Below are 22478 nucleotides of genomic sequence, written 5' to 3' on the forward strand. Positions count from 1 at the left end.
CTGACCCTTGTTTCCCTCTCCTTTCAGACCTCTTCCCTCTCATCTTCCCCGCGGGTAAGTGGGCCATCCTTTCTCAGTGGGTTGGGACGAGCTCCCCAGGGTCAGGGACAATGGGGTCAGCCATCTGATGGGGGCTGGCCCGCATGTCCCCCACAGAGCCGGCCCAGGCCTCCGGCCCCTACGTGGAGATCATCGAGCAGCCCAAGCAGCGGGGCATGCGCTTTCGCTACAAGTGTGAGGGCCGCTCAGCAGGCAGTATCCCAGGCGAGAGGAGCACAGATACCACCAAGACCCACCCCACCATCAAGGTCAGCACAGCTCCCGGGTCGGGGACGCAGAGTCAGTATGGGAGGGACTTGCGTTCAGGCCCACACAGTCTGTGTCTGGGAGGTGGGTCTGGAATTTCTGAGCCTCTAGGGTTCTCTCTGTACTTTGGACAGATCAATGGCTACACGGGGCCAGGGACAGTCCGCATCTCCCTGGTGACCAAGGACCCCCCTCACCGGCCTCACCCCCATGAGCTTGTGGGGAAAGACTGCCGGGATGGCTTCTATGAGGCTGAGCTCTGCCCGGACCGCTGCATCCACAGGTGAGCTCGTCATGGGTGGCAGGGGTGGTGGTGAGACGGAAGGCGGAGAGGCGGGACAGTTGTGTAGCTGTTACAATGTTACTCCCTTCTGGAGCGGGGGCACAATTTCTCACTCCCTGCTCTGTCCCCAGCGCTGCAAGCAGATTCCTTTGTCTTGAAATTGTCTGTCTCCTCTCTGAAGTGGAGAGGAGCTCCTTGTGAGCTCCATGGAAAAGGAATGGGTCCCTGCTCACCTCTGAACCCCTAACCCCTGTGGCTGGAAGGGCGAGTCCCTCGGTGTCACACCTCTCGTAGCGGGAAAGAAAACCACTGAACCACTGGTCTCCGCTGAAGCTTACATACTAGTTGACAGAGGCAGGCCATAAATAAATATACAAATAACTAAACAAGATACTGTAAGGGAGTCACCATTTCAGTGATGAAAATAAAGGAGTAATAGTTTGGAAGAAGAGCCCGAGGTGGGGGAGGCAAAGGAGCCGGTCTCATTCCTTGGGCTTGGGAGGTCAGAAGGGCCTCTCACAGGTAAGACCTAAATGTGGGAAAGCAGAGAAGCACCGAAGGAATACGCCCAGCAGAATGAACAGGTGCAGAAGCCTTTGAAGTGGGAATGAGTTTCATGTGTTTGGAGAAGGGAAAGAAGCCCCTGTGGCAGAGGGTAGGTAGCCGGCAGGGACTGCAGCTGGGGCCAGGTGCCAGGGCACAGGGCCTTGTCAGCCAGAGTAGGGAGTGGCTTTCACGGTGGCATGGTTGGGGACCATTCAAGGGGCTTAAGCACGAAGTGCTCACCTGGCGAGTGGGTGGGGGAGAACGGGCAGAGTGGGCAAGGCAGGAGGGCCCACGCTCTTCTGGAGACAGTGGGACTGATGCCCGGGGGGGCCTCAGCTTCCAGAACCTGGGGATCCAGTGTGTAAAGAAGCGGGACCTGGAGCAGGCCATCAGTCAGCGCATCCAGACCAACAACAACCCCTTCCAAGGTGAGGGCGGCGGCGGCAAAGGCCTGGGCCTGCCTGGAGCACCTCCAGCCTCTGTCGCCCCCTGAGGCCACCTTCCCCTCATCTGTCCCTCGCTGGCCAAGACCCACAGTACAGATGGAATCTTGCTGTTTACCACTGGGGAAAGAGACCCGGAGAAGGGACATAGGGAACATAGCATCCAGGGTCACAGGTGAAGTCAGTGATGGGTCTAGAACCTTCTCTTCCTCCTCTTCTAGGGCTCCTACCATTTCACATGCCCTCAAACAGCCCTCCCAACCCAGAGCTCACCCCTGCACACACACACGTCCCGCTCCATCCCCCGCCCAGGCTCGCCTGACCATCTGTTTTTCTGGCAGTTCCTGTAGAAGAGCAGCGTGGAGACTACGACCTGAATGCTGTCCGGCTCTGCTTCCAGGTGACAGTGCGGGACCCTGCAGGCAGGCCCCTACGCCTGTCTCCTGTCCTCTCTCATCCCATCTTTGACAACCGTGAGTGGCCAGGGAACTGCAGGCAGGGAGGAGGGGTGGACCTATGAGGAGGAAGTGGGGGCGGGTACGGGGGCCTGCAAAAGTTGCTCTGGCTTCGTCCGGTCATCCAGCGTATTCGTCGTCTCCTCTGTGCCCAGCACTGTGCTGGCCAGAGAGACGAGGCAAAGAAGACCCAGAGCTGCCCTCGAGGTGCAGCTTCCAGGCTGGCAGGGAGTCAGATGGGAGACAGGCATTTCCAATACGTGATGAGAGGGTGGTATGCCCAGAACTGTACTGATGACTCCAGGAAATGAACTCCCAAAAATGAGATAATGTTAGAGAGTAATAATTCAATGATGAAAGCTCACAGGAAGTTCACAGACGAATTGGGCCGACACTGATCAACTGCAGTCTTTAATTAAGTAGCCAGCAGGGTGAGTGAAAATAAAAGGCCTTTGGAGCCCCGAGGCCCGGAAACCAGGATGAACCGGGGGGTCAGGAGGGAAGGGTTCATTGCCAGGGTGGGTATGAATGGGCCTTGAAGATTACTTGGGTCAGGTGGAGAAAGAGGAGTTGTGATCCCGTTGGTTCCCATTGGACTGTGAGCTCTGTGAGGGCAGAGATGTTTAGGTTTTGTGCGTGGTTATATTCTTCAGGCGTAGAACAGAGCTGGGGACAGAGTAGGTGCTAGTAGATAAATAGTTGCTGAACTGGTTGGGGTGAGGAGCCCGTGGGAATGGTCGGACCTTGGCTGCAGAGGTACAGTCAGCAAGCCCTGGACAGCCTTGGCTCTGGGCTGGGCAGGAGCCTTGCACTTCCTGCAGGTCAGCCCAGCAGACCTCTGGTGGTTCAGGGCTTCCTTCCTTATTCCCACACCCTCAGGCGCCCCCAACACTGCCGAGCTCAAGATCTGCCGAGTGAATCGGAACTCTGGGAGCTGCCTTGGGGGGGATGAGATCTTCCTGCTGTGTGACAAGGTGCAGAAAGGTACATACCCCAGAGGAGGGCTGTGCTCTTTGGATCAGGAGGTGAAGGGCAAGGCTGAGCAGACATGGTGAATGTCAGGGAACTGGTGTAGACACTCCCCCAGCACCTTGGGGACAGTAGGGCGATGTATGTCCAGAGATAAGTAGCAGCAATTGTAGGGGGCAGCGGGCAGGGTGAGCTGAGCACGGTGACCCACGAAGCCGCCCCATCTCTGGCAGAGGATATCGAGGTGTATTTCACGGGACCAGGCTGGGAGGCCCGAGGCTCCTTTTCACAAGCTGATGTGCACCGGCAAGTGGCCATTGTGTTCCGGACGCCCCCCTACGCGGACCCCAGCCTGCAGGCCCCCGTGCGCGTCTCCATGCAGCTGCGGCGGCCTTCTGATCGGGAGCTCAGCGAGCCCATGGAATTCCAGTACTTGCCAGACACAGGTACCCAGCTGGGGAGGGTGGCAGCAGGGCTGTTGGGCTGCAGCCAATGGCAGTGAGGCCAGGCCTGGATGTGGCAGCTGTAGGTGAGGGTCAGAAGCTGGAGTCGGACGGGGATTTACACAATAATCAGATTATCTTTCTTGCCTCATTTAATAGTAACGATACCCGAGACTTACCTAGCTCTTATTACAGGCATGGCCCTATTCCAGGCATATCAGCGAATTACCTGATTTTATTCTCTAATGAACCTTTTGAGGTGGGAGTGAGCATCTTACCTGCCTGAGGTCACATACTCAGTGAGTCAGCAGACCCAGACCTCATTTGAACCCAGGCCATCTGGCTCCAGGGTCCTTTTGCCACACCGGATCTCTCTTAGCACTACCGCACAGCCATGGTTTGGTCGAGGCTTTCAGGCATCTGATCAAATAGGAACAGCCAGAGTGATCCTTTATTCAAAGTCCGTCATCCAGGCTTCCCTGGTGGTGCAGCGGTTGAGAGTCTGCCTGCCGATGCAGGGGACACGGGTTCGTGCCCCGGTCCGGGAAGATCCCACATGCCGCAGAGCGGCTGGGCCCCTGAGCCATGGCCGCTGAGCCTGCGCGTCTGGAGCCTGTGCTCCGCAACAGGAGAGGCCACAACAGTGAGAGGCCCGCGTACCGCAAAAAACAAAAAACAAAGTCCATCATCCAGCCTGAGAGTGTTTCCTGCCCTGGGAACTGTCTAATAGAGTCTAGAAAGCAACCCCCAAAATGGCCACCAGTTCATTCCACAAATAATCACTGAGTGTCCACTTGGTGCCAGGGCCTGTGCCAGGTAATCTGAATACAAAGATGAATAAGACATGTTCCCTGCTCTTTGGAAGCTCAGTCACATGAGGAGGACACACATGCAAAACAGAGCCTTAAGTCACAGAGTAACGTGCGAAATGGAGGTGTGTGCAAAATACCGTGGGAGCTGGAGCCGGCTGCATGGAGGAGTTGGCATTTAAGTTGGAGAAAGACCCAGAAGTGCATTTTCTAGGCAGGTGGAGCAGCACCTGGAAGGGCACAGGTGTTGGAGAGTGCACGGCACAGCACGTTTGGGGACAGCTTTGTGGTGGGAGCTGATGTCAGCGGTGAGCAGGCCCCCGGCAGGAGGGCTGGTTTTCTTTGTTTTGGTTTGGTTTTGGCTGTGCCACGTGGCATGTGGGATCTTAGTTCCCGACCAGGGATCGAACCCTCGCCCCCTGCAGTGGAGGTGCAGAGTCTTAACCACTGGATCGCCAGGGAAGCCCCAAAAGGGCCTTGAAGGTTGGACTCTAGGCATTCATCCACGGTCGCATCCTAAGGCAGTGGGGAGCCACCAAAGGTTTCTGAGCAGAGAAGTGACATGAGCAGATCTGGAAGCTCGCTTTGGCAGCAGCGTGCAGAGGATCTGAGGTGGGGAGACTCGGGGTGGGGAGGCCATTTTGGAAGATGTTTTGGTCATCCTGGGAGAGAAGGTGCCATATGAACCTTGCAGAGGGAATGCAAAGCGAGACGATCTCACCTACTGCTGGCCTCCTCAGGGACCCTCAGCCCCACGGGCCCTTTGTGTACAACACACACCAAGCCCAGTCCCCCTCAGGACCTATGTTCTAGCTGTTGCCTCTGCTTGGAATGCTCGGCCCCCAGATCTTCACGTGATGGGCTCACACCAGTGCTTCCCTGGACACCTCTAAACTAGATTCCTTGATCTTCTGGTGGTGTTACATCACCCTGTGCCTCTCCCTCAGAGCTCCTATCACTTGTATGTGGTTGTGTCTTAGCCCCTCTGTCATTAGGATGTCATCTTTGGGAGCAGGAACCTTGTCTGTTTACTCAGGGCCATATCCCAGTGGCTCAAACGGAGCCTGGCACGCAGTAGGTGCTTGGTAAATATGTGTCTAGGGGCTGAATGGTAGGGAGTGAGAAAGAGGAAGATGCTGAGGATGTGTCCGAGGTTTGGGGACAGGGCAGAGCGGTAGGGAGGGAACACAGAAGGAGAAAGAACCAGAACCAGGTGTTTGAGGTGAGATGGTGAGGTTAGCTTTGGACTGTTGGGGTCGAGTCCTTTGGGGTTATCCAAGTGCAGCAGTAGTTAGAAAGTTCTGAGAGCTCCAGACTGAACTCTGAAACCATCAGAGAGAAGATTAAGAGTCTGTTGAAGTCTTAAGCTGGTCTGTCGTGCCTGGGCTGCCCCAGAGAGCAGAGGGCACGGTGCCAGGCCTGATCAAGGCTGGAGGGGAACAGGGATGTCAGCTGTGCCCCTGACTTGGGAGTACCCGTGTGGCCTTCAGAGGGCAGATTGAGCTAACAGAGGTGTTCTCACAAAGCCATGGCATTCTTATAATTGTTTTGTCTTGGCAGCGTTGGATCTTCGCTGCTGCACGCGGGCTTTCTCTAGTTGCGGCAAGCGGGGGCTACTCTTCATTGCGGTGCACGGGCTTCTCACTGCGGTGGCTTCTCTTGTTGCGGAGCACAGGCTCTAGGCACGCCGGCTTCAGTAGTTGTGGCACACGGGTTCAGTAGTTGTGGCACACGCACTTAGTTGCTCCATGGCATGTGGGATCTTCCTGGACCAGGGATCAAACCCGTGTTCCCTGCATTGGCAGGCGGATTTTTAACCTCTGCGCTGCCAGGGAAGTCCCCATTCTTACAATTGTTGAGTGTCACAGAGTCACACAGCTCTTCTCATTGGCTGAGAAGTTTTGGAGAAAGGGTCTTCAGGAAGTTTGTCCCGTCACCTACCTCCCAAGGGTCCTCTGAGAGCTTTGGGGGTCCAGCTGGGGAGAGTAAGACCCGCTTTCCTCCATTACTTTCCCAGATGATCGTCACCGGATTGAGGAGAAACGCAAAAGGACATATGAGACCTTTAAGAGCATCATGAAAAAGAGCCCTTTCAATGGTAAGAGGGGCAGTGGGAGAATTAGAGAGAAGGCAGGGGAAGGGGGACCTTGTGCGCCAAGAACTGACCCAGCCTTTGCCTCACAGGACCCACCGACCACCGGCCTCCGACCCGGCGCATCGCTGTGCCTTCCCGCAGCTCGGCTTCCGTCCCCAAGCCAGGTAAGGATTTCCTTAAGGTTGCCCCACCAGAACTATAGGCTCAAATCTGTTCAGCGCGTGGTTTAGACCCATTCTGGGAGGGAGACGAGCAGTCAGTCTCAGCAGCAGACATCTGAAGGCTGCTCTCTGTTGGGCTCCTGTGTTTCAGGGCCTGAGGCCTAGTTGCCTGTGTCACAGCCATCAGGGAAGTGGTGAAAATGCAGATTCCTGGGCCCCTAACAGACCTGTGGAATCAGAGGCTCTGGAGGTGTGGCCCAGGAACCAGCAACCTCTTGGGGATGAGAACCCCTATGCCAGTTAAACCCCACGTTGGAGACCTTCAGATACAGAAGTTTCAAAAATGCACAGTCTCTGCCCTCAGCTCTCCATTGAAGTGGGGCAACAAAAAAAATCACCTCTAAAGCAGCAAAACAGCAAACTGAATGTGCTGCTGTGTGACTCAAAGAAGAATGACGACCCCCTGCTTACTGGGTGTTGCTTGGGCCCAGGCCCGCTTAGGGCTTGGTCTTTCAGCTGTAAGCTGAGGTTTCGCCAGCTCTGAAAGCATCCCTTCTTCTGAAAGGCTGTGAGAGTTTTGTGGGCTAGGGTAGACAGGGAAGGCTCCAAGGAGTTGAGGCTAGAACTGGACCTTACAGGTGAGGTCAGATTGGATTAAGAGGAGGGTGCTAGGGTGCTGGCCGTGACGCCACAGGGAAGGACTGATCCTAAGCAGTCTTGACAGCAGCTGGGGACCAGGGGCTGGCGTGGGCCTCTGAGGCTTTCTCTGACCCCTGCCTCTCTGTTTCTCCTTCCAGCTCCCCAGCCCTATCCCTTTACACCATCTCTCAGCACCATCAACTTTGAGGAGTTCTCCCCCATGGTCTTTCCTTCTGGGCAGATCCCAAGCCAGACCTCGGCCTTGGCACCGGCCCCTGCCCTAGTCCTGGCCCAGGCCCCAGCCCCTGCCCCAGCCATGGCATCAGCCCTGGCCCAGGCCCCAGCCCCTGGCCCAGTCCTAGCCCCAGGCCTTGCTCAGGCTGTGACCCCACCTGCCCCCAAGACCAACCCAGCTGGGGAAGGGACACTGACAGAGGCCCTGCTGCAGCTGCAGTTTGATGCTGATGAAGACCTGGGGGCCCTGCTTGGCAATAACACAGATCCAGCCGTGTTCACAGACCTGGCATCCGTCGACAACTCTGAGTTTCAGCAGCTGCTGAACCAGGGTGTACCCATGGCCCCCCATACAGCTGAGCCCATGCTGATGGAGTACCCTGAGGCTATAACTCGTCTGGTGACAGGGTCCCAGAGGCCCCCTGACCCAGCTCCCACTCCCCTGGGAGCCTCTGGCCTCAGCAACGGCCTCCTCTCAGGGGATGAAGACTTCTCCTCCATTGCGGACATGGACTTCTCAGCCCTTCTGAGTCAGATCAGCTCCTAAAGGGCGGGGACCTGCCCTGCCCTGCCCAGAGCACTGGGTTGCAAGGGATGGAAGCCCTCCCAAAGCAAGCACTTACGGATTCTTGGCGGGGGGGGGGGGTGTTCTCCAGCTGCCCCCTACTTCTTTGGGTGATGTCTTTTTATTCTTGGGGGATGCATTTTATTCTTCTATTGGCAGTATCTATCTCTCTCTTTTTGGAGGTGCTTAAGCAGAAGCATTAACTTCTCTGGAAAGGGGAGAGCTGGGAAAACTCAAACTCTTCCTTCCCTTATCCTGATATTCAGCTCCAGGCTCTATAGGGAATTCTGGGGTCCCTCAACCCCACCCTCCAGCTTCTAGTACTCTCCTAGAGAGAGGGATAGGCTGGAGCTGTGGCCTTTGAGGCCACAAAGCCTTATTAGCAAGTGTCTTCCTCAAATCATGGGTTCATTTACACCTTGAGCCAAAATAATGCCCCTGTTAGCAGCCCCTGTGTGGTGCTGGAGTTCTATGTGCCTAACCACCGGCATGTGAGGGGCTGGCCTTCCTGCCCTGCAGAGGGCTCTGCCAGCTCTTTCCTTGCTGGGCTGTGGTTGAAGGGAACTGGTGGGATAGCACTGGTCTTCTCCAGGATCCAGGGAGGTTCTCTCTGAGACTGCTCTGTTCCCCCTTTTCTCAAGTGCCTTAGTAGTAGGGCGAGTTGTTAGGAGGGTCAGGGGGAGAGCAGGCTGGCTGCTCTCCAGTCAAAAGGGTCCGTTTTTAGTGAACAATCAAAGCGTTTAGACTATTGCTTTTTCTACTCTGAACTAATAAATTCATTGCCAAGCTGGCCAGAGATTTGCCTTCTTTCAGCAAACAGCACGCTCTTTGCTGGTCATTTCAGGCTGGACGTTGGTGATACAGAGTTGGATGAATACATTGCCATCCGGGAGCCTGCAGTCCGAGGCTGCCTGTGGAAACTCCTAGGTACCAGCTGGTGGATGAAAGCAGTCCGCTAAGGGGGTGGGAGTGGGTGGAGGTCCCGCCTAGTGAGAGCCCGGTAGGGCCCAGTAGCTGTGGGGATGGAGCATTTTCAGGAAGGGTTTCAGAGGCCACACTAGCTTCAGGTCTTACATCAACAGAGGAGGATGGGTTTCGCAGAGGGACTAGCCAGCGTTTGTAGGTGAGCGGGGTAAGAGAGACGATGTTGAAAGGTTCGATGGGGCCAGTCTGTGAAAGATCAAGAACCGGGGCTAAGAGGTTTGGATTTCATCCCTTAAATGGATGCGGGAGTGTTTGCATCTGTTGGGGAAGGGGAGGTGCCAGGTAAAGGTCTATGCTTTGACACCCTGCCCTGGGAGCACCGAGGAAATCTTAAATCCGAAGCCGCCGTTCCACCACCGCGCGCGCCCAGGAGTCCTGAATAAAAACAAATCGACTTCCAGAGGGACTAGAACTGGACGTACTTCCGGCTTGGCCCGACGCACGCGCAGTAAAGCAGGGTCGCCAGAGGCTGTGGGCCGCTAGGGCCCGCCGTCGCTAGTGCGCATGCGCACGGATAGCAGTCTACAACACGGGCGGCAGGTAATGCGCTTCAGGAAAACCCATTCTGAGGCCGGTGGCGTCGCAGGGTTTTGCGGGAGGGTGAAGGCAGGAGCAACCGGGTTTCAATGGGACGTGCTGCAAATCTAGCGAGTCTCCTGGGAATACAGTAGGCCCAGGGTGCAGACTCCGATGGACGGTGTCTATGAGGGAAGATGCCAGCTGGCGGCGGAATGTTGGCGAACCGGAAAGCATCGAGCAAATCGTGCTTCGCTCCAGGCTCTTGGTCGGGGGGCAGGGTCTGAAGCAGGTGGGCCACTCTGGGGCCAGGCCAAGCTGTACTTACGCGCGAGGGGCGGAACCCGAGCGTGGTGGCCAGGTCAGGACCCCGGCGAACCTGCCGGGGGTGCTTGGGGAGGTGGGGCTTGATGGAGCAACGGCGCTGTAAATGGGGCGAGGGCGAACGCCAGGAGGGACCTGGCGGGGTGAGAAAGCTAACCAGAGGAAACTGATGGCAGAGCTGCCCGCAGTGTGGCCAACCTGAGGCCCAGAGGGGAATGAGCGAGCCCAGGTCCTCCAACCCAGGCTGTGCCTCGCTCTTCTTGGCTTTCCCAGTGTCCTGAAGTGACATCCCGTGACCCCCAGAAGCCCTCTCACGGTCCTTCCCACACTCCCTGCGTGACCTCATCATGCTCATGGCTCACCAGTCCCAAATCCTTGTCTCCAGCCCACACGTCTCTCTCCAGCGCGCCAGCACACTGGACATCTCACACTGACATCCCTCAGGCCTCTCAAACTCTCCGTGTTCCAAAGAACCCCGGCCAGCCCCAGCCTGCCCTTCCCCCTCCCCATCTCAGCCATGGCCTTACCATCCTCCAGGGGCTCCAGCCAGAAACCTGGCCACCACCGTTGATTCTGCACCTTCTCCCCTAGCAACTCGAGTCCACCTCCTCACTGGGTCCTGGCAAATGTGCCCAGTTCTCCCCATCTCCACTGCTGTCACCTAGTTTCAGCCACCAGCTCTTCCACTGGGGCTGCTACTACAGCCTCCTCCCTGGCCTTGCCTTCCCTGTAGCCGAAGGGCTCTGACACCCAAATCACATCACCCTCCCTTTGAACATCTATCACACCAGAGCCTTCCACCCTGCACTGTGAGGGCTCCTCACTACAGTCCACCAGGTGAAAGCTGGGACACAGTGTTGGGAACTGCTAGTCCAGGAGCTCTAGTGCACCCACTCACAGCCCTTTCTGATTCAGCTCCAGCCTCCTTGACCCTGCGTCCCTACATAGGCTGACTCCAGTCCAACAGCCCCCCCCCAGACTGGTCCTACCCAGGATCCCTTTGCCTTCTCTACCTGGTGAACAGGACATTGAGCCTTTATTTTTACATTTTGGCCACACCTTGTGGCACGTGGGACCTTAGTTCCCCGACCAGGGATCGAATGTCCCGACATTGAGCCTTTAAAACTCAGCCCCAGGACTTCACTGGTGGTCCAGTGGTTAAAACTCCATGCTCCCAATGCAGGGGGCCTGGGTTCGATCCCTGGTCAGGGAACTAGATCCTGCATGCCGCAACCAAAGATCCCACACACCACAATGAAGATCCCGCGTGCCTCAACTAAGACCCAGAGCAGACAAATAGATAAAACACAAAAAAAACAGAAGAACCCTCAGCCCTCACATTACCTCCTCCATGAAGCTTGAGCCCCTGAAGCTCTGTTTCTCAGAGCCAAGCTCATCCTGCCAAAGCCCGAGTTTATGGGCCCCAGGGCCTGAGTCTCAGCAGGGCTGAACTAGGCATGTGATGCTGGGCAAGTCAGTGCCCTGTCTGGGCCTCAGATCCAGAAAACAGTTTAGACACGATTCAAGTTTGGACCTACTGATGCCACTCACAGGAAAGGGCCCAGCCTGCTGAGGAACAAGGGGTCATGGGCTGGTGAGGAGAGAAGTGGGCCAAGGGCTGATTTCCTCTGGGACATGGAAACATCTCCCAGGCAACCAAGGCAGAGAAGCTACTACCTCTGGAATTGGGGCCTGCCAGATCTGGCCAGGTGACTGAGGGAGTGCCAGGCTTGGGGGCTCAGTGTCTACAGAGAGGAGAGCGGGGCCTGTACTGGGGACAGGGCCTTTAAAGAGGGCATGGGCAGGCGCCCCTTGGCCCCTAAGCGCCTTTCCTCTCCTGCCCAGAGGGGCTCTGCCTCTGATCTCAGCCCCGCAGGTCTGGTTCTAGGGCAGGGGCCTGGCTCCAACGATTAAGCAGAATAGGTACAGGGTGTGGCCACCTGCTTCCCAACAGACCAAATCAATGTTTGTGGGACAGAAGCCAAGGGTTGCCTCGCCTCAGAGAACCCCTCAGTTTGTGCCAACCCAACCCTGAGCCACCGTCCCGGGAGCTTGGCCGGGGCCTGTGGGGGCAAAGCCCCTTCCCCCATCACGTCATGAACACCTGTGTGGACACAAATAACGGTGGCTTCTTTATTCCCTGAAGTCCCCTTTTCTCCACAGAATATTTACAAACGGGGATGGGGTCGAGGGGCAACTTCGCCACCAAAATGCCACCAAATAATGGGCCGGGGAGCGGGGGCAGTGCTAAGATGCGCCTCGCGCAGGGAGAGTCCCTGAGCAGGGCCTGGTATGGCCCAGGTGCCCCGAGCGAGCGACCGGGCAGTTCCAGCAGGGCCGCAGCCAGGCTGAGGCTGGACCCGATGGCTTCAGGCCAGGTCGCCGGCGGGGGAGCCCAGCCGCTGGGAGGCCAGGAGCAGGCGGGTGGCCGCGCTCTCCGACTCGGCCTGCAGGCGCCGGTTGTTGTGCCGCAGGCTCCGCACCTCCTCCTCCAGGGCCGCCCTGTCTGCCTTCTCCTGCGGGGAGGTGGGGCGAGGCGGGAGTCAGCGTGGCCAGCCCCTGGCCCCTCTCCTGGGGCAGCCCTGGGACTCCCCACGACCCGCAGCCACCGTGTCACCTTCTGCAGGTCAACCTGCAGCTTCCTGAGCATGGACTCCAGGTGAGAGACCTTCTCAGACAGGCTCCCGGGTTCTGGCCTGAGGACATGGGATTCAGGACTCAGTGAGACCAGGGCAGGGGGCGGCCCAGACCCACCCGCCTGAGAGGGGCCCAACCCCTGTCTTCGGACTTGGGTGTACATGACAGCAGAGCCCTGGGACAGAGCTTCACTCCAATGGGTGGGCACGAACACTGGGCACGGGGTAAAGGGGTAGATCGGGTGGGAGGCTTACTCAGCGTCAGGTTTTGGAGCTCCCTTGGCATCTCTGCTCTCTGGGATGGGCGGCCCTGTGAGGACAGAGGGACCGTCTGGGCAGGGAGGTAAAGGGAGAAAGCCCCACCCTGGCTCCGCCCGCAGCGCCCTAGTGGCCTCACCCTCCCGGGAGAGCGACTCCAGGATGGTGTTGCAGGTAGAGGCGATCTCTGAGATGGACTGCCACTCGTCTTCCAGGGTCTCGCTGCCCGCCTCTGACATGACTGTGGGCACCGGAGCTGGGCTCAGCTAGGGAAGCGCAGGCCAGGCCTCCTCCCGCCCCGCTCTTAGACCCCCACCCTGCTCCAGACTCACTTTTGCTGATGGAGTTCCTCAGAGACAAGGTTCGTGGCAAGAAGGAGGCCCTCAGTTCCGGGGCTGGGTCACCCCTGTCCTCACTTCCACTGGGTCTGCCTGGCCCGTCCTGTGGGGCAGAAGTGGGTATAGATGCAGTGACGCCCACCATCACCACAGTGCCCACCCCTGCTCGCTGGGCTCCAGAGCGTTGCTTCCGCTCACCTGGGTGGGGGGTGTCTCCCTGCCAGCACTGGGGGCTGCCGGCTTGGCCGTGGTGGCAAGGAGGAGGTCCGGGGTGGTGTTGGGCAGGACTGGGGCCTCGTCGGACAGGGAGCTGGGGAGAGCAGGGACGGCTCAGCACTGGAAGCTGCCCCCACCCGTGGACCCTGCTTGCAGAGGCCTTCCCGTCCAGCATCATGGGCTAGAGGAGAGGGAAGGCCGAGAGGGCTCACCTGCAGGGTGATGGAGGGTTCTGGCTGTGCAGGAACTCGGTCCTCTCCTCGGCCAGGTCTCCGGGCCCTGGAGGACCACCGCCATCGTTCAGGCACACTTGCAGCAGCTGCTTCGTGGTGGGCAGTAGGGCCACTGCTGGGGCCTCATCCTGCACCGGCTCGGGAGCCCCCCGCCGGCTGGGCTCCTGCAGAGACAGCATGTACAGCTCCGAAAAGCTCCTGGGGGGAGGAAGGAGTAGGTCAGGCAGGAACACCAGCATCACCAGCCCCACTCCCAGCTGTGCCCGAGGCTCGCTTCCAGGAGGAGGAGAGCTCGCCAAACTCTGACGACACTGAAAAACGTTTGCCTGGCTACTGGCCATTTGTCCAGACCTCGGTTCAAATCGCGGTGCTGCCCTTGTGAATCCTAAGCAAATCACGCTGAATGTCAGTTTCTCCGTCTGTGAAATGGGGATAATAGTACTGATCTCCTAGTTTGCTGTGAGGATTTAATAACGTGGGGAAACCACTTAGCATAGAGATCCAAAAAGTACTGCCTGGGGGCAAATCCAGCCTCTGCCTTTGTTTTTTCTTTTTTAGCAGATGTGCCTGTTTTTGTACTACTGAAAGCTAAGATTGGCTTTTACAGTCTTAAACAGTTGAAAGAAATAAAAAGAATATTTTATGACATGTGAAAGCCACATAAAATTCACATTTCAGGGTCCATAAATAGTTTTTCGTGGCACGAGGCCATGCTCATCATTTAAATGTCATCTCTGGATGCTTTTGTGCTACCGTGACAGAGCCCAGTGGCTACAGCAGAGACCAGATAGCCCAGAAAACCTGAAATATTTACCATCTGGCTCTTTACAGAAAAAGTCTGCATATCCCTGGTTTAATGCAGTAAGTTACCAATAGTGTATAGAGGGGGGTCTATGAGAAATACAGCGGGGGCTGCTCTTGGATCTTTTGGGCGGTGAAGATGCGAGCTTAACAGTCTTCATTCTACCCATAAGGATAGTGCAGTTCAGAGAGATTAAGAGACGCGAGATTCTCTCAGGAAGGAAAGACCTCCACGCGAGATTCCTGTTGCTAATGGCCACACGGGAGGCGCGGGCTAGGGGGTGACCAGCTGCCCGGTCCTCCCACCTCCCTGCGTCCCGACGTCCTGACCTGCGGGGCCGGCCGCTCTCGTCGGGGGTCAGGACGGTGACGCAGACCTTGGGCGCCGAGCGCAGCAGCTGGGCAGCGGCCTCGGGGCCGAGACTGGGCAGCGTCTGGCCGCACACGCGCAGCAGGCGCGCCCCGGGCCGCAGCCCCGTCGTCTCCGCGAACGTGAAGCGCTCCACGTGCGTGACGAAGCCCTCGGCGTCCACCTCGAAGCCCAGGCGGCCTTGGCCGTCGCGGGGCAGCGCCAGCTCGCGGGTCTCGCAGCCGCGGCTCACCAGCTGGGGCGGGGCGGGACGTGAGCGGGGCTGCCGGAGGAGGCGCCGCCCCAGCGCCAGCCCCGGGGACCGTCCCAGGTCACATGGGCCCTTCCACACCCCCGAGGAGGGCATTAGCCACCCACCCCGCAAAAGAGGGCCTGGGGACCCCCAGTTCCAGCCCTACCAGGCTCCCGGTGTGCCCCGACTTCCCCTTTCGCAGGAGGGGTTCCAAAGCAGGCTCCTTCCCCGCCGCGCGCGCGAGCAGGGACCTTGCACCCCAACCTTACTCCCGCGCCTCACCTGCAGGCGCGTCACGACCTCGCCAACGGCTTGGCCGGGGGGCCCGTCGAACCGCAGCATGATCGCCTCCCCGCGGCCGTGGTACAGGTCGAGCTGCTGCTCGGAGAAGGTCCAGGCCAGCACGTCGCGACAGGCGCAGTTGAAGAGTACGCGGCCGTCGCGCGGCGCCACCAGCACCAGCGCCTCGGCCGAGATGCCCAGCAGGCATGGCACCTCTGCGCCGTCAGGGCCGCCCGCCTCGGCTCCGGTCGCGCCCCGCGCCCCGGGCGCCGCGCGTACGCCCCACACCAGCGCCCCTGCCGCCTGCAGCTCAGCGCCCGGGCCCCGGGGGGACGCCCGCCGCCTCCCGCCCAGGGAAGGCAGGCCGAAGCGGGACGCCGAGTCCAGCGACGTGGTGGTCACCTCGTTGGTGGCCAGGTCCTGCAGATACTGCTGGCGCGTGCGCGTGGCCATGGCGTGGAACTGGCGTGCGTGGCCCGCCGCCTGCTCGCCATTGAGCGCCTTGGCCAACAGGAGGGCCCGGAAGTCGGCGTTGGCCGCAAAAGGACCTCCGCCAGGGGGCAGAGCTGGCCCGAAGGCCGGGGTGTCCTGGGTGCGGCTCACAGCCACCCTATGGGGAAGGAGGCGGTAGTCAGGGGCAAAGGGAGGGCCCAGGAAGACCTACCCTTGGCGGAACTGGAACCCCGGGCGCCCACCTGTAGGAGGTGTGCGGAGTGCAGGGCGCATGGGCCCGCACGACTAGGAATACGTGCTGGAAGTGCGAGCGTATGGTGGTGGGGCAGAAGGGCTTGCTGCCGGGTTCCTGGAACACGATGGTCACAATGTTGTTGCCAATGTGGCGCTTCCGCAGGAGCTGAGGGTCAGGAGGTGGGGATGTGAGTGACCTAAGTGCCTGGGCACCGGTGGCTCCCCCCACCTGCCCCTGGTGAAGGCCTGGGGTGTTTGTGTTTGGGGAGGGACACTAGCCTGCAGAGTAGTTTGGGGTCAGCAGAGTTCAGACCAAGGTTCAAACACTGCCACCCACAAAGCACCCCTCCATGGTTCCCGGAAGCCCACAGCCAGCCCCCATGCCCAGGGCCCCCTCACACCTGCTGCTGGTTATTGGGGGTGTAAGGCAGCATCGTGGACACGTGGAACATGATCTCATGGTCCTGGTACGTGGTGTAGAGGGAGTGCGTGCCCGTGGAATCCGCTGTGGCCAGGAAATTGGGGACACCAAGGGAGAGCAAGGGAAATCTGGACGGCTTGAACCTGCCATCCTGCTTGCAGTCTGGAGCCTCGGTACCCCCAGCCAGCAGGTGGACAACCCCTTTCCGCCACCAGCCAAGGTCCAGGCCATGAGCTCCAAGGGCCTCAGCCTTGGCTGCTCCCCTTCCCCTCCCCCCACAGGATCCAGCCTCCAGCCTGGGATTGGGATGGGGGGATGCTGAGATAGAATGAAGACAGAAATGAGAAATGGCCTGCTAACAGGGAGTCGGGGGCGGATGTCCCAGGAGAAGACAGATGTTGGCCCAGGCACCAGCATGTGTGGAGCAGCTGAGAGAGTGGAAGGCAGGCAGGAGGTGCTGGATAAAAACACCTTCCAGGGGCCTTGGGACCTTTCCAACCAGGGAGGCAGGGTCTGGGCTGGTGGAATATGTGTGTTTGATGGAGAGGGTGGTGCCCACAAACCCCCTTGGCCCAGCTCAGGCAGTAGGGCACCGGGGCCTTGGGGCATAGTCCCAGCCCCTCCTCCCAGCCATGGCTTGGCCTTTGCAGCCCTGGACCCACGTCCTCAGCCTACCCAAGGAACTCTCCAACCCCCGCCCCAGACCCAGGACAAGATGGGATAGAAAAGTGAGCAGGCAGCTGGTTTTCACCAAGGCAGCCTGCCCCTCAGCATGGGCCTGCCCCCACCCCGGGCCCCCTGGGCCTCACTTTTGGTGTCCAGCTGGGCCCTGTAGCTCTCAAAGCCTTTGAGCCGCACCACGTCACCCAGCAGGGTGAGGAACTGCATGAAGGATGGTCCTGCATCCTGGTTGTTATACATCTCCTCCTCTGAGCCCTGGCCTGCCCGGCAGTACAGGATGCCCACCTTGCGCTGGAAGCTCAGCTGCGGGGGAGGGCACAGGCAAAAGGCACAGGTCTCAGTCACCCAGCAGCACCCCTGGGCCTTGGGGAATGCACCGGGACACTGGCCTGGGGGCAGAACTGCCTCCGTGTGTGGCCTGAGCGCTGCCCTCTCTAAGCCACTTCTGTGTCCTCGCTTATCAAGTGGGTTCTGTCTCTCCTGCTCCCAGCGCTCAGGAGGGCAGAGGAGATCAAGGTGAGAAGGGACTGGGAGGGGGCTGGTTGTCAAATGACCATAGAGGACGTGATTCACAGAAAGGGCCCTGCACGGAGTGCGCTCCATCCCAATTAACGTCCACATTGTCATCCTCCTCATCTCAAGGCCAGCCTGTCCTCCCCTCCCTCAAATGCCCGGCACCCTGGGCCCAGCCTCTGGAGGCCTGGCGCCCTGCACCACCTCTGCTTACTCTCTGCTCCCGGCTCCTGTGGCTCCTTTGCATTTGGGGTTAACTGTGCACACAGCTCAGGGCGCCCTGCCACCACGCAAACAAGCCCGGGGCCCCTCCAGCTCTGGCCTCCCGTCTTCACGCTAAGCGCGTCTACACCCAGTCCCCACTTTCATTTCATCCCTCCTCACACTACAGCCCCACGTCCACCCCAGCTCCTAAACCCCAAGCCCCTCTTACGGCCACGGGCACGGCCTCATCCTGGCACCCGCTCACCTTAGTTGGCACTTGGGACAACCGGAACTTCACTCTGCCTGAGATCCCAGGGACCTCACCCTCTCATGTCTGGGCCTCTTCTCCACCCACGCTCTTCACCTTCAGTGGCCACAGCAGCCATCTCCATGGAATGACACCCCCAACTCTGCCTCCAGCCCAGACCCCTCTCCCGAGCTCCAGCTGCCCGGATGTCCTTCCAGCCCCTGGCACCTCACCTCCTCACTATGATTCCCCCCTCCCACTCGTCCTCCAGGGTCCCTGCCCCCAAAAACTACCACTCCCAGCGGCCGAGAAGCAGGGCAATCTCACAACACCCCCACCGTTCCAGCCGGCCACGAAGGCTATCCACTCTGTCCCTGGACTGTCACCTCCTGTTCACCTCTGCCATCGTCACCACCATGTCTGGCTGGGATGACTGCGACAGCCTTCAGCCTGGCCTCCAGTCTAGCCCCCACACTGCAGCCAGGGGGCTGCTCAAGCTCTCAGATCTTCCACGGCTCCACGGTGCCCTCAGGACCAAAGGCCAGCCTTTCCCATCCCTTCCCCCCAAGCCCTACTCCAGTCACGCTGAACTGCCCACAGGACCCTGACATGACAGTTTTTAGTCTCTAAGCTTCACCCAAGTTGTTCCTTCTGTCCAGAAAATGCCTGCTCTTCCTGGTTTGGGCTCCTGCATTTCCTCCGTGACGCTGGACCAAGGAAGGGCTGTCAGCCCTACCCTGGTGCCCCACAGAGCCCTCAACATTGCCCTGTCCCTGTTATCCTGCTCCATCATTATCCATGATTCTCTGCGGTCTCTGTCCCACACCTGTCTGTGAGCTACTCAAGGACAGCATCTGGTCTAGACAGGTCTCCAGCATCCAGTCTGGGGCCTGGTACCAAGGTATGAGGAAATGTTTGTTGAATGACTAACAGACTGAATGACAGAGGAGAATCAGGGCCAACAGGCAGCTTTCAGCACAGGGTAGGGAAGGACCTTCAGCGGGCGTGAGTGGTCCCACAGTGGAATGGGCAGCCCCAGGAAGGAGTGAGCACCCCAGACTGGCAGGAGACCAAACAGGGCGTTGCAGGGCAAACTGACAGGGAAGGAGAGGGACTCACAGGAAGAGGGGATGGCAGTCAGATCAGCGCTCCTCAGCTGAAATGCACATAGGAATTACTTTGGGATCTTCTTAAAGTGAGGGCTCTGAGATTCAGTAGGTCTGGGGTGGAGCCCGAGAATCTGCATTTCTAACAAGCTCCCAGATGATACGGACGTTGCTGGTCTACAGACCTTACTTTGAGAGGCAAGGCTCCAGACGACCTCTGATGCCCTCCTTTTGAAAAGGCAGCTCTCCTGGGGTCCCCATCCAGCCCAGGATCAGGGTCAAGGCTAGGTGGCTAGGAGCTGGGCAGGCGGGGTTCAAACCAGGTCTAGCTGTAGGGCAGGGGTGTCCCACCCACTTACCACTTGCTCGTCCAGCGTAAGCAGCGTGCGGGGCACCTTCGGTGAAGCTGAGCCCAGGCGTAGGCAGGTCGGGCTAAGCCGCGATGCCACGTGCTCTAGAAGCTTCCTCGGGGACAGGCCTCTCGGGGGCCCTGGCGGCAGCGCGTCCTCCGAGATGGTGCCGCGGAGGGTCCGGAGCTAAGGAGGGGATGTAGGGGCACTCAGGATACATGCAGGCCGTTCAGAAAGCAATCCATGGTCTGATTCCCATGACCTCGGCCCACCTGCGTGGTCCGCACGATGATGCGGTAGCTGTGCAGAGTGCCCCCTCCGCTGCTCTCCTTCTCCTCCCGCCGCAGGCTCACTGCCACCGGGCCCAGCACCTCGTCCAGTCCGAAGAAGTTCTGGTGTTCTGGGGGAAGCGGGCGGTGGATGACCGGCTCCGCCCCCTGAGCAGTCCCACCCTCGCTCGACCACGTCCACCACAAAGTCCCCGCTCCCACCACAACACTAGCTCAGATCCTAGATTAAGTCCAGTCCCCTCGTCAGCCCTGCCCACGTTCTACCAACCCAGATCCTGACTCCTGTCGGCACCTATACACTTGGCCCTAGGCCTCACCCCTTCTGCAGCCTCATCGATGATATATCTTGCCCCAGACCCAGGCGGGCCATGCCTGCCTGCTCGAAAGCCTAGATCCTGCATGGCCTCGCCCACCATGCCCATATTCTTCCCCAGGATGTCTGGGGCCCTCCCTTGTGGGCACTGATGAGAAAAAGGTTCCCGGGTGCAGGGGTTCAGTTTTCACCTCACAGAAATGTCCATAGGAAATCTCTCCCCAGCCGGGAGGGGCAAAAGGATGAACCAGATGGGGGCAGCGGAGAGTGCCTGGCTGGGTGGAGGCTGGGCTTGGTCTTAGGGAGGTGGCTAAAGCTGGGCAGCCTCGGCCCAGAGACAGAGCCTGACCCTTCACGTGGCCAGGGACTTGACAGGGAAAGGACAGATCACCACAGGTGACAGGGGCCTCGGCCCCTCCCCAGCGGCCCTCCCCTCACCTTTGCCGTAGAAGTACTTGCGGTAGTAGCCAGCGCCCAGGTCTGCATGCTCCAGGCTGTAGGCCGAGGTTCGGTTCTGTGGCTCCTCCAGGACGGACACGGCCGCGTTGGGCAGTGAGGGGGGCATAGGTGGAGACAGCAGTCCACCCAGTCCCAGCTCGCCCTCACCCCCGAGCTCACTCACGAAGCCAGGCGCCTCAAGCAGCAGGTCGGAGCCGGCAGTCTGGTCCTGAGCCGAGGCGGGGGTCCCAGAGCCCGCCTCTGCGTGGCCCCCCGTCCCCCGGGGCCTCGGAGCCCAGTCAAAGAGCAGGCTTTGCACGTCATAGTGGGCGAACCAGCGGGGCTCGGGCACGGGCGGGAACTCGGGCTCTGGCTCCTCGACCGGTAGCCCCAGCAGCGCCAGCGGGTCGGAGAAGAAGCGGGCGGGGGGCGCAGCGGGGCGGCCGGTCTCCTCGTGGCTGTGGGCGCGGGCGCGAGGGCTGGCCGGTGTCGGGGGCCGGGCCTCGCCCGCATCGCTGCCGCTGCGCAGGAGCGGGCCGCGGGCTGGCCTGGGCTCGAAGGTGTGTGGCGTCAGCGGGGGCCGCGCCGGCTGGCGCAGCTTGCGGGCGAAGAGGTCATCGGTGGGCGCAGGGGCCAGGCCCCGCCGAGGACTCCCCACGCCGCCGGCCCACATGGGCGTGCCTCGGACCTGGGGACTTGGCTCTCCGGGTGCCGGGCCGCATTGGCAGGCACGGGTGGTTGGTGCCCAGCCGGCAGGCCGGTTCCTGCCCTGAGGGAGGAGGGGTCTGCTCAGAGGAGCCTGGGGAGAAAACAGGAACCCGGGCCCCCAGCCTGGTCCACCATGCGGGTTGACTTCCGGCCCCCTCCACGACCATCAAAGCCGCTTCCGCTTTCCTGGCCACTTCCTCGTCTGCCTAGGGCTGAGGTTTCCAGCCCCCTCCTCCAGCTTAGTGCTGGGCAGGGCTGTCAGGGCCTTGGCCCTGAGGGTCTTGGAGCCTGGGCGGCCCTGGGGCTGCCAGGGCTCCCCAGTCCCCACTCACACACCTTGGCTTTGGTCTGGGCCCAGAGTGAGGGTCCCCACCAAGACCTGGCCCAACCGGACAGATGATTTGTCTCCGCTCGGACGGGAAACCCATGGGGCCACTGGTGTCTGGGTCCTGTCCACTTGACAAAGGGAGGACGTCCTGTCCCCAGAGACCTTCCTCCCTGCTCCTCCCACTTCCTCCAGGATCCCAGAGGAGCTGAGCACCCAGAGGCTGGGTCTCAATGCCCTGGCCCTCACGGCCTCAGTACCGCAAGGACACAGGGGTTCCCAGGGGGCACTGGCAGGGCAGCAGGAACAGAAAGAGGACTTCCTTCAGCACGGGAAGTGGCCCCAACTCTGGGCCCAGCCCCCTGCCCGGCCCCACATCCTGAGGAAGGTGCTGGAGTCACATCAGCTCAGTCATGGGACCTAAGTCAACCTAACCTGAAGGACAGCCCCGGGCCCACCCTCTTGCAGGCCTCTGTAGCCATACCCGGGGGTACGGGAGGGAGTCATGCTGACCAGGCCCCTTTGCTGGAACTGGGATCCGTGGGGACTTCTGCCTACCTGGCCTCACTGATGCTGAGAGTCTGAACCCCGTATGACAAACAAACTGAGGTCCAGATAGGGGGATGCTCTTGACTGAAGCAATTCCGTATCAGCTAGGATTTGAACCTGGGTCTGCCAATCTCCAGGGCCTAAACAGTGCTGTACCTCCCCACTCCTAACACTGCGTGAGTAGGTGTGGGGCAGGTGAGGGGTTGGGCTAAGGCTCGAGGTCTCACAGGATGTAAGAGTGAGACACCCGAGGCCCCAGGGACCTGCTTAAGTGCGGAAATGTGTCGAGACCAGGGGCAGGTGCAAAGGGTGGTATGAGAACGTGAGGGGGAGTCACCCTCCGGTGAACCCAGGATGGAGTGCGTGGCTGGGACAGGGACGTGGGTGACCCACTAGGGGTGCAGGCACCTGCTGGTGAGTCTTTGTGCATCATCCAGTGACACTGTGTAGGGCTGGGCTAGGAGGGGACGGAGGCAGAGGCTCTGCACCCCTCAGCAAAGCTCCAGGA

At 59.8% G+C, this 22478-nt stretch overlaps 2 protein-coding genes across 7 annotated transcripts; one reads left to right on the forward strand and one right to left on the reverse strand.

The window, feature by feature from the left end:
* The first annotated feature begins 200 nt into the window (after nt 1–200).
* On the forward strand, nt 201–8739 carry RELA (RELA proto-oncogene, NF-kB subunit). Of its 6 annotated transcripts, XM_079709263.1 has the most exons (10): nt 201–308; nt 441–589; nt 1472–1563; nt 1920–2051; nt 2913–3017; nt 3236–3448; nt 6272–6352; nt 6439–6513; nt 7308–7486; nt 7799–8739. In XM_079709263.1, exons 1-10 carry the CDS (start codon nt 216–218, stop codon nt 7928–7930), a joined length of 1251 nt encoding a protein of 416 aa, XP_079565389.1. In that variant the 5' UTR covers nt 201–215; the 3' UTR covers nt 7931–8739. The 6 variants fall into 6 exon arrangements, with proteins under 6 accessions (XP_079565389.1, XP_079565385.1, XP_079565387.1 ...); XM_079709259.1 differs by having other exon boundaries at nt 7308–8739; XM_079709261.1 differs by lacking the exon at nt 7308–7486 and having other exon boundaries at nt 7512–8739.
* A 3254-nt stretch (nt 8740–11993) lies between these two features.
* On the reverse strand, nt 11994–21076 carry SIPA1 (signal-induced proliferation-associated 1). Its single transcript, XM_079709182.1, has 15 exons — nt 20389–21076; nt 19620–19747; nt 19357–19533; nt 17056–17230; nt 16227–16330; nt 15834–15991; nt 15139–15748; nt 14585–14859; nt 13433–13651; nt 13203–13314; nt 12999–13107; nt 12806–12907; nt 12664–12718; nt 12390–12468; nt 11994–12288 (listed from the first exon to the last, which is right to left on the reverse strand). Exons 1-15 carry the CDS (start codon nt 21059–21061, stop codon nt 12142–12144), a joined length of 3123 nt encoding a protein of 1040 aa, XP_079565308.1. The 5' UTR covers nt 21062–21076; the 3' UTR covers nt 11994–12141.
* Nucleotides 21077–22478: the final 1402 nt, after the last annotated feature.

This window comes from Hyperoodon ampullatus, assembly GCF_949752795.1.
Source record: "Hyperoodon ampullatus genome assembly, chromosome: 7".
Lineage (NCBI taxonomy): Eukaryota > Metazoa > Chordata > Mammalia > Artiodactyla > Ziphiidae > Hyperoodon > Hyperoodon ampullatus.

Bases quoted from the DNA above. Each gene is read 5' to 3' on its own strand.
- SIPA1 (XM_079709182.1), bottom strand. From the start codon at position 21,061: ATGTGGGCCGGCGGCGTGGGGAGTCCTCGGCGGGGCCTGGCCCCTGCG. The intron at 15,992-16,226 runs GTGTGAGGGGGC...CCTGACCCTCAG, and splicing joins CCCCCAATAACCAGCAGCAG to CTCCTGCGGAAGCGCCACAT. The intron at 12,719-12,805 runs GTGAGGCCACTA...CTGTCCTCACAG, and splicing joins GGAGTCGCTCTCCCGGGAGG to GGCCGCCCATCCCAGAGAGC.
- RELA (XM_079709259.1), top strand. From the start codon at position 216: ATGCGCTTTCGCTACAAGTGTGAGGGCCGCTCAGCAGGCAGTATCCCA. The intron at 1,564-1,919 runs GTGAGGGCGGCG...TTTTTCTGGCAG, and splicing joins CAACAACAACCCCTTCCAAG to TTCCTGTAGAAGAGCAGCGT. The intron at 6,514-7,307 runs GTAAGGATTTCC...TTCTCCTTCCAG, and splicing joins GGCTTCCGTCCCCAAGCCAG to CTCCCCAGCCCTATCCCTTT.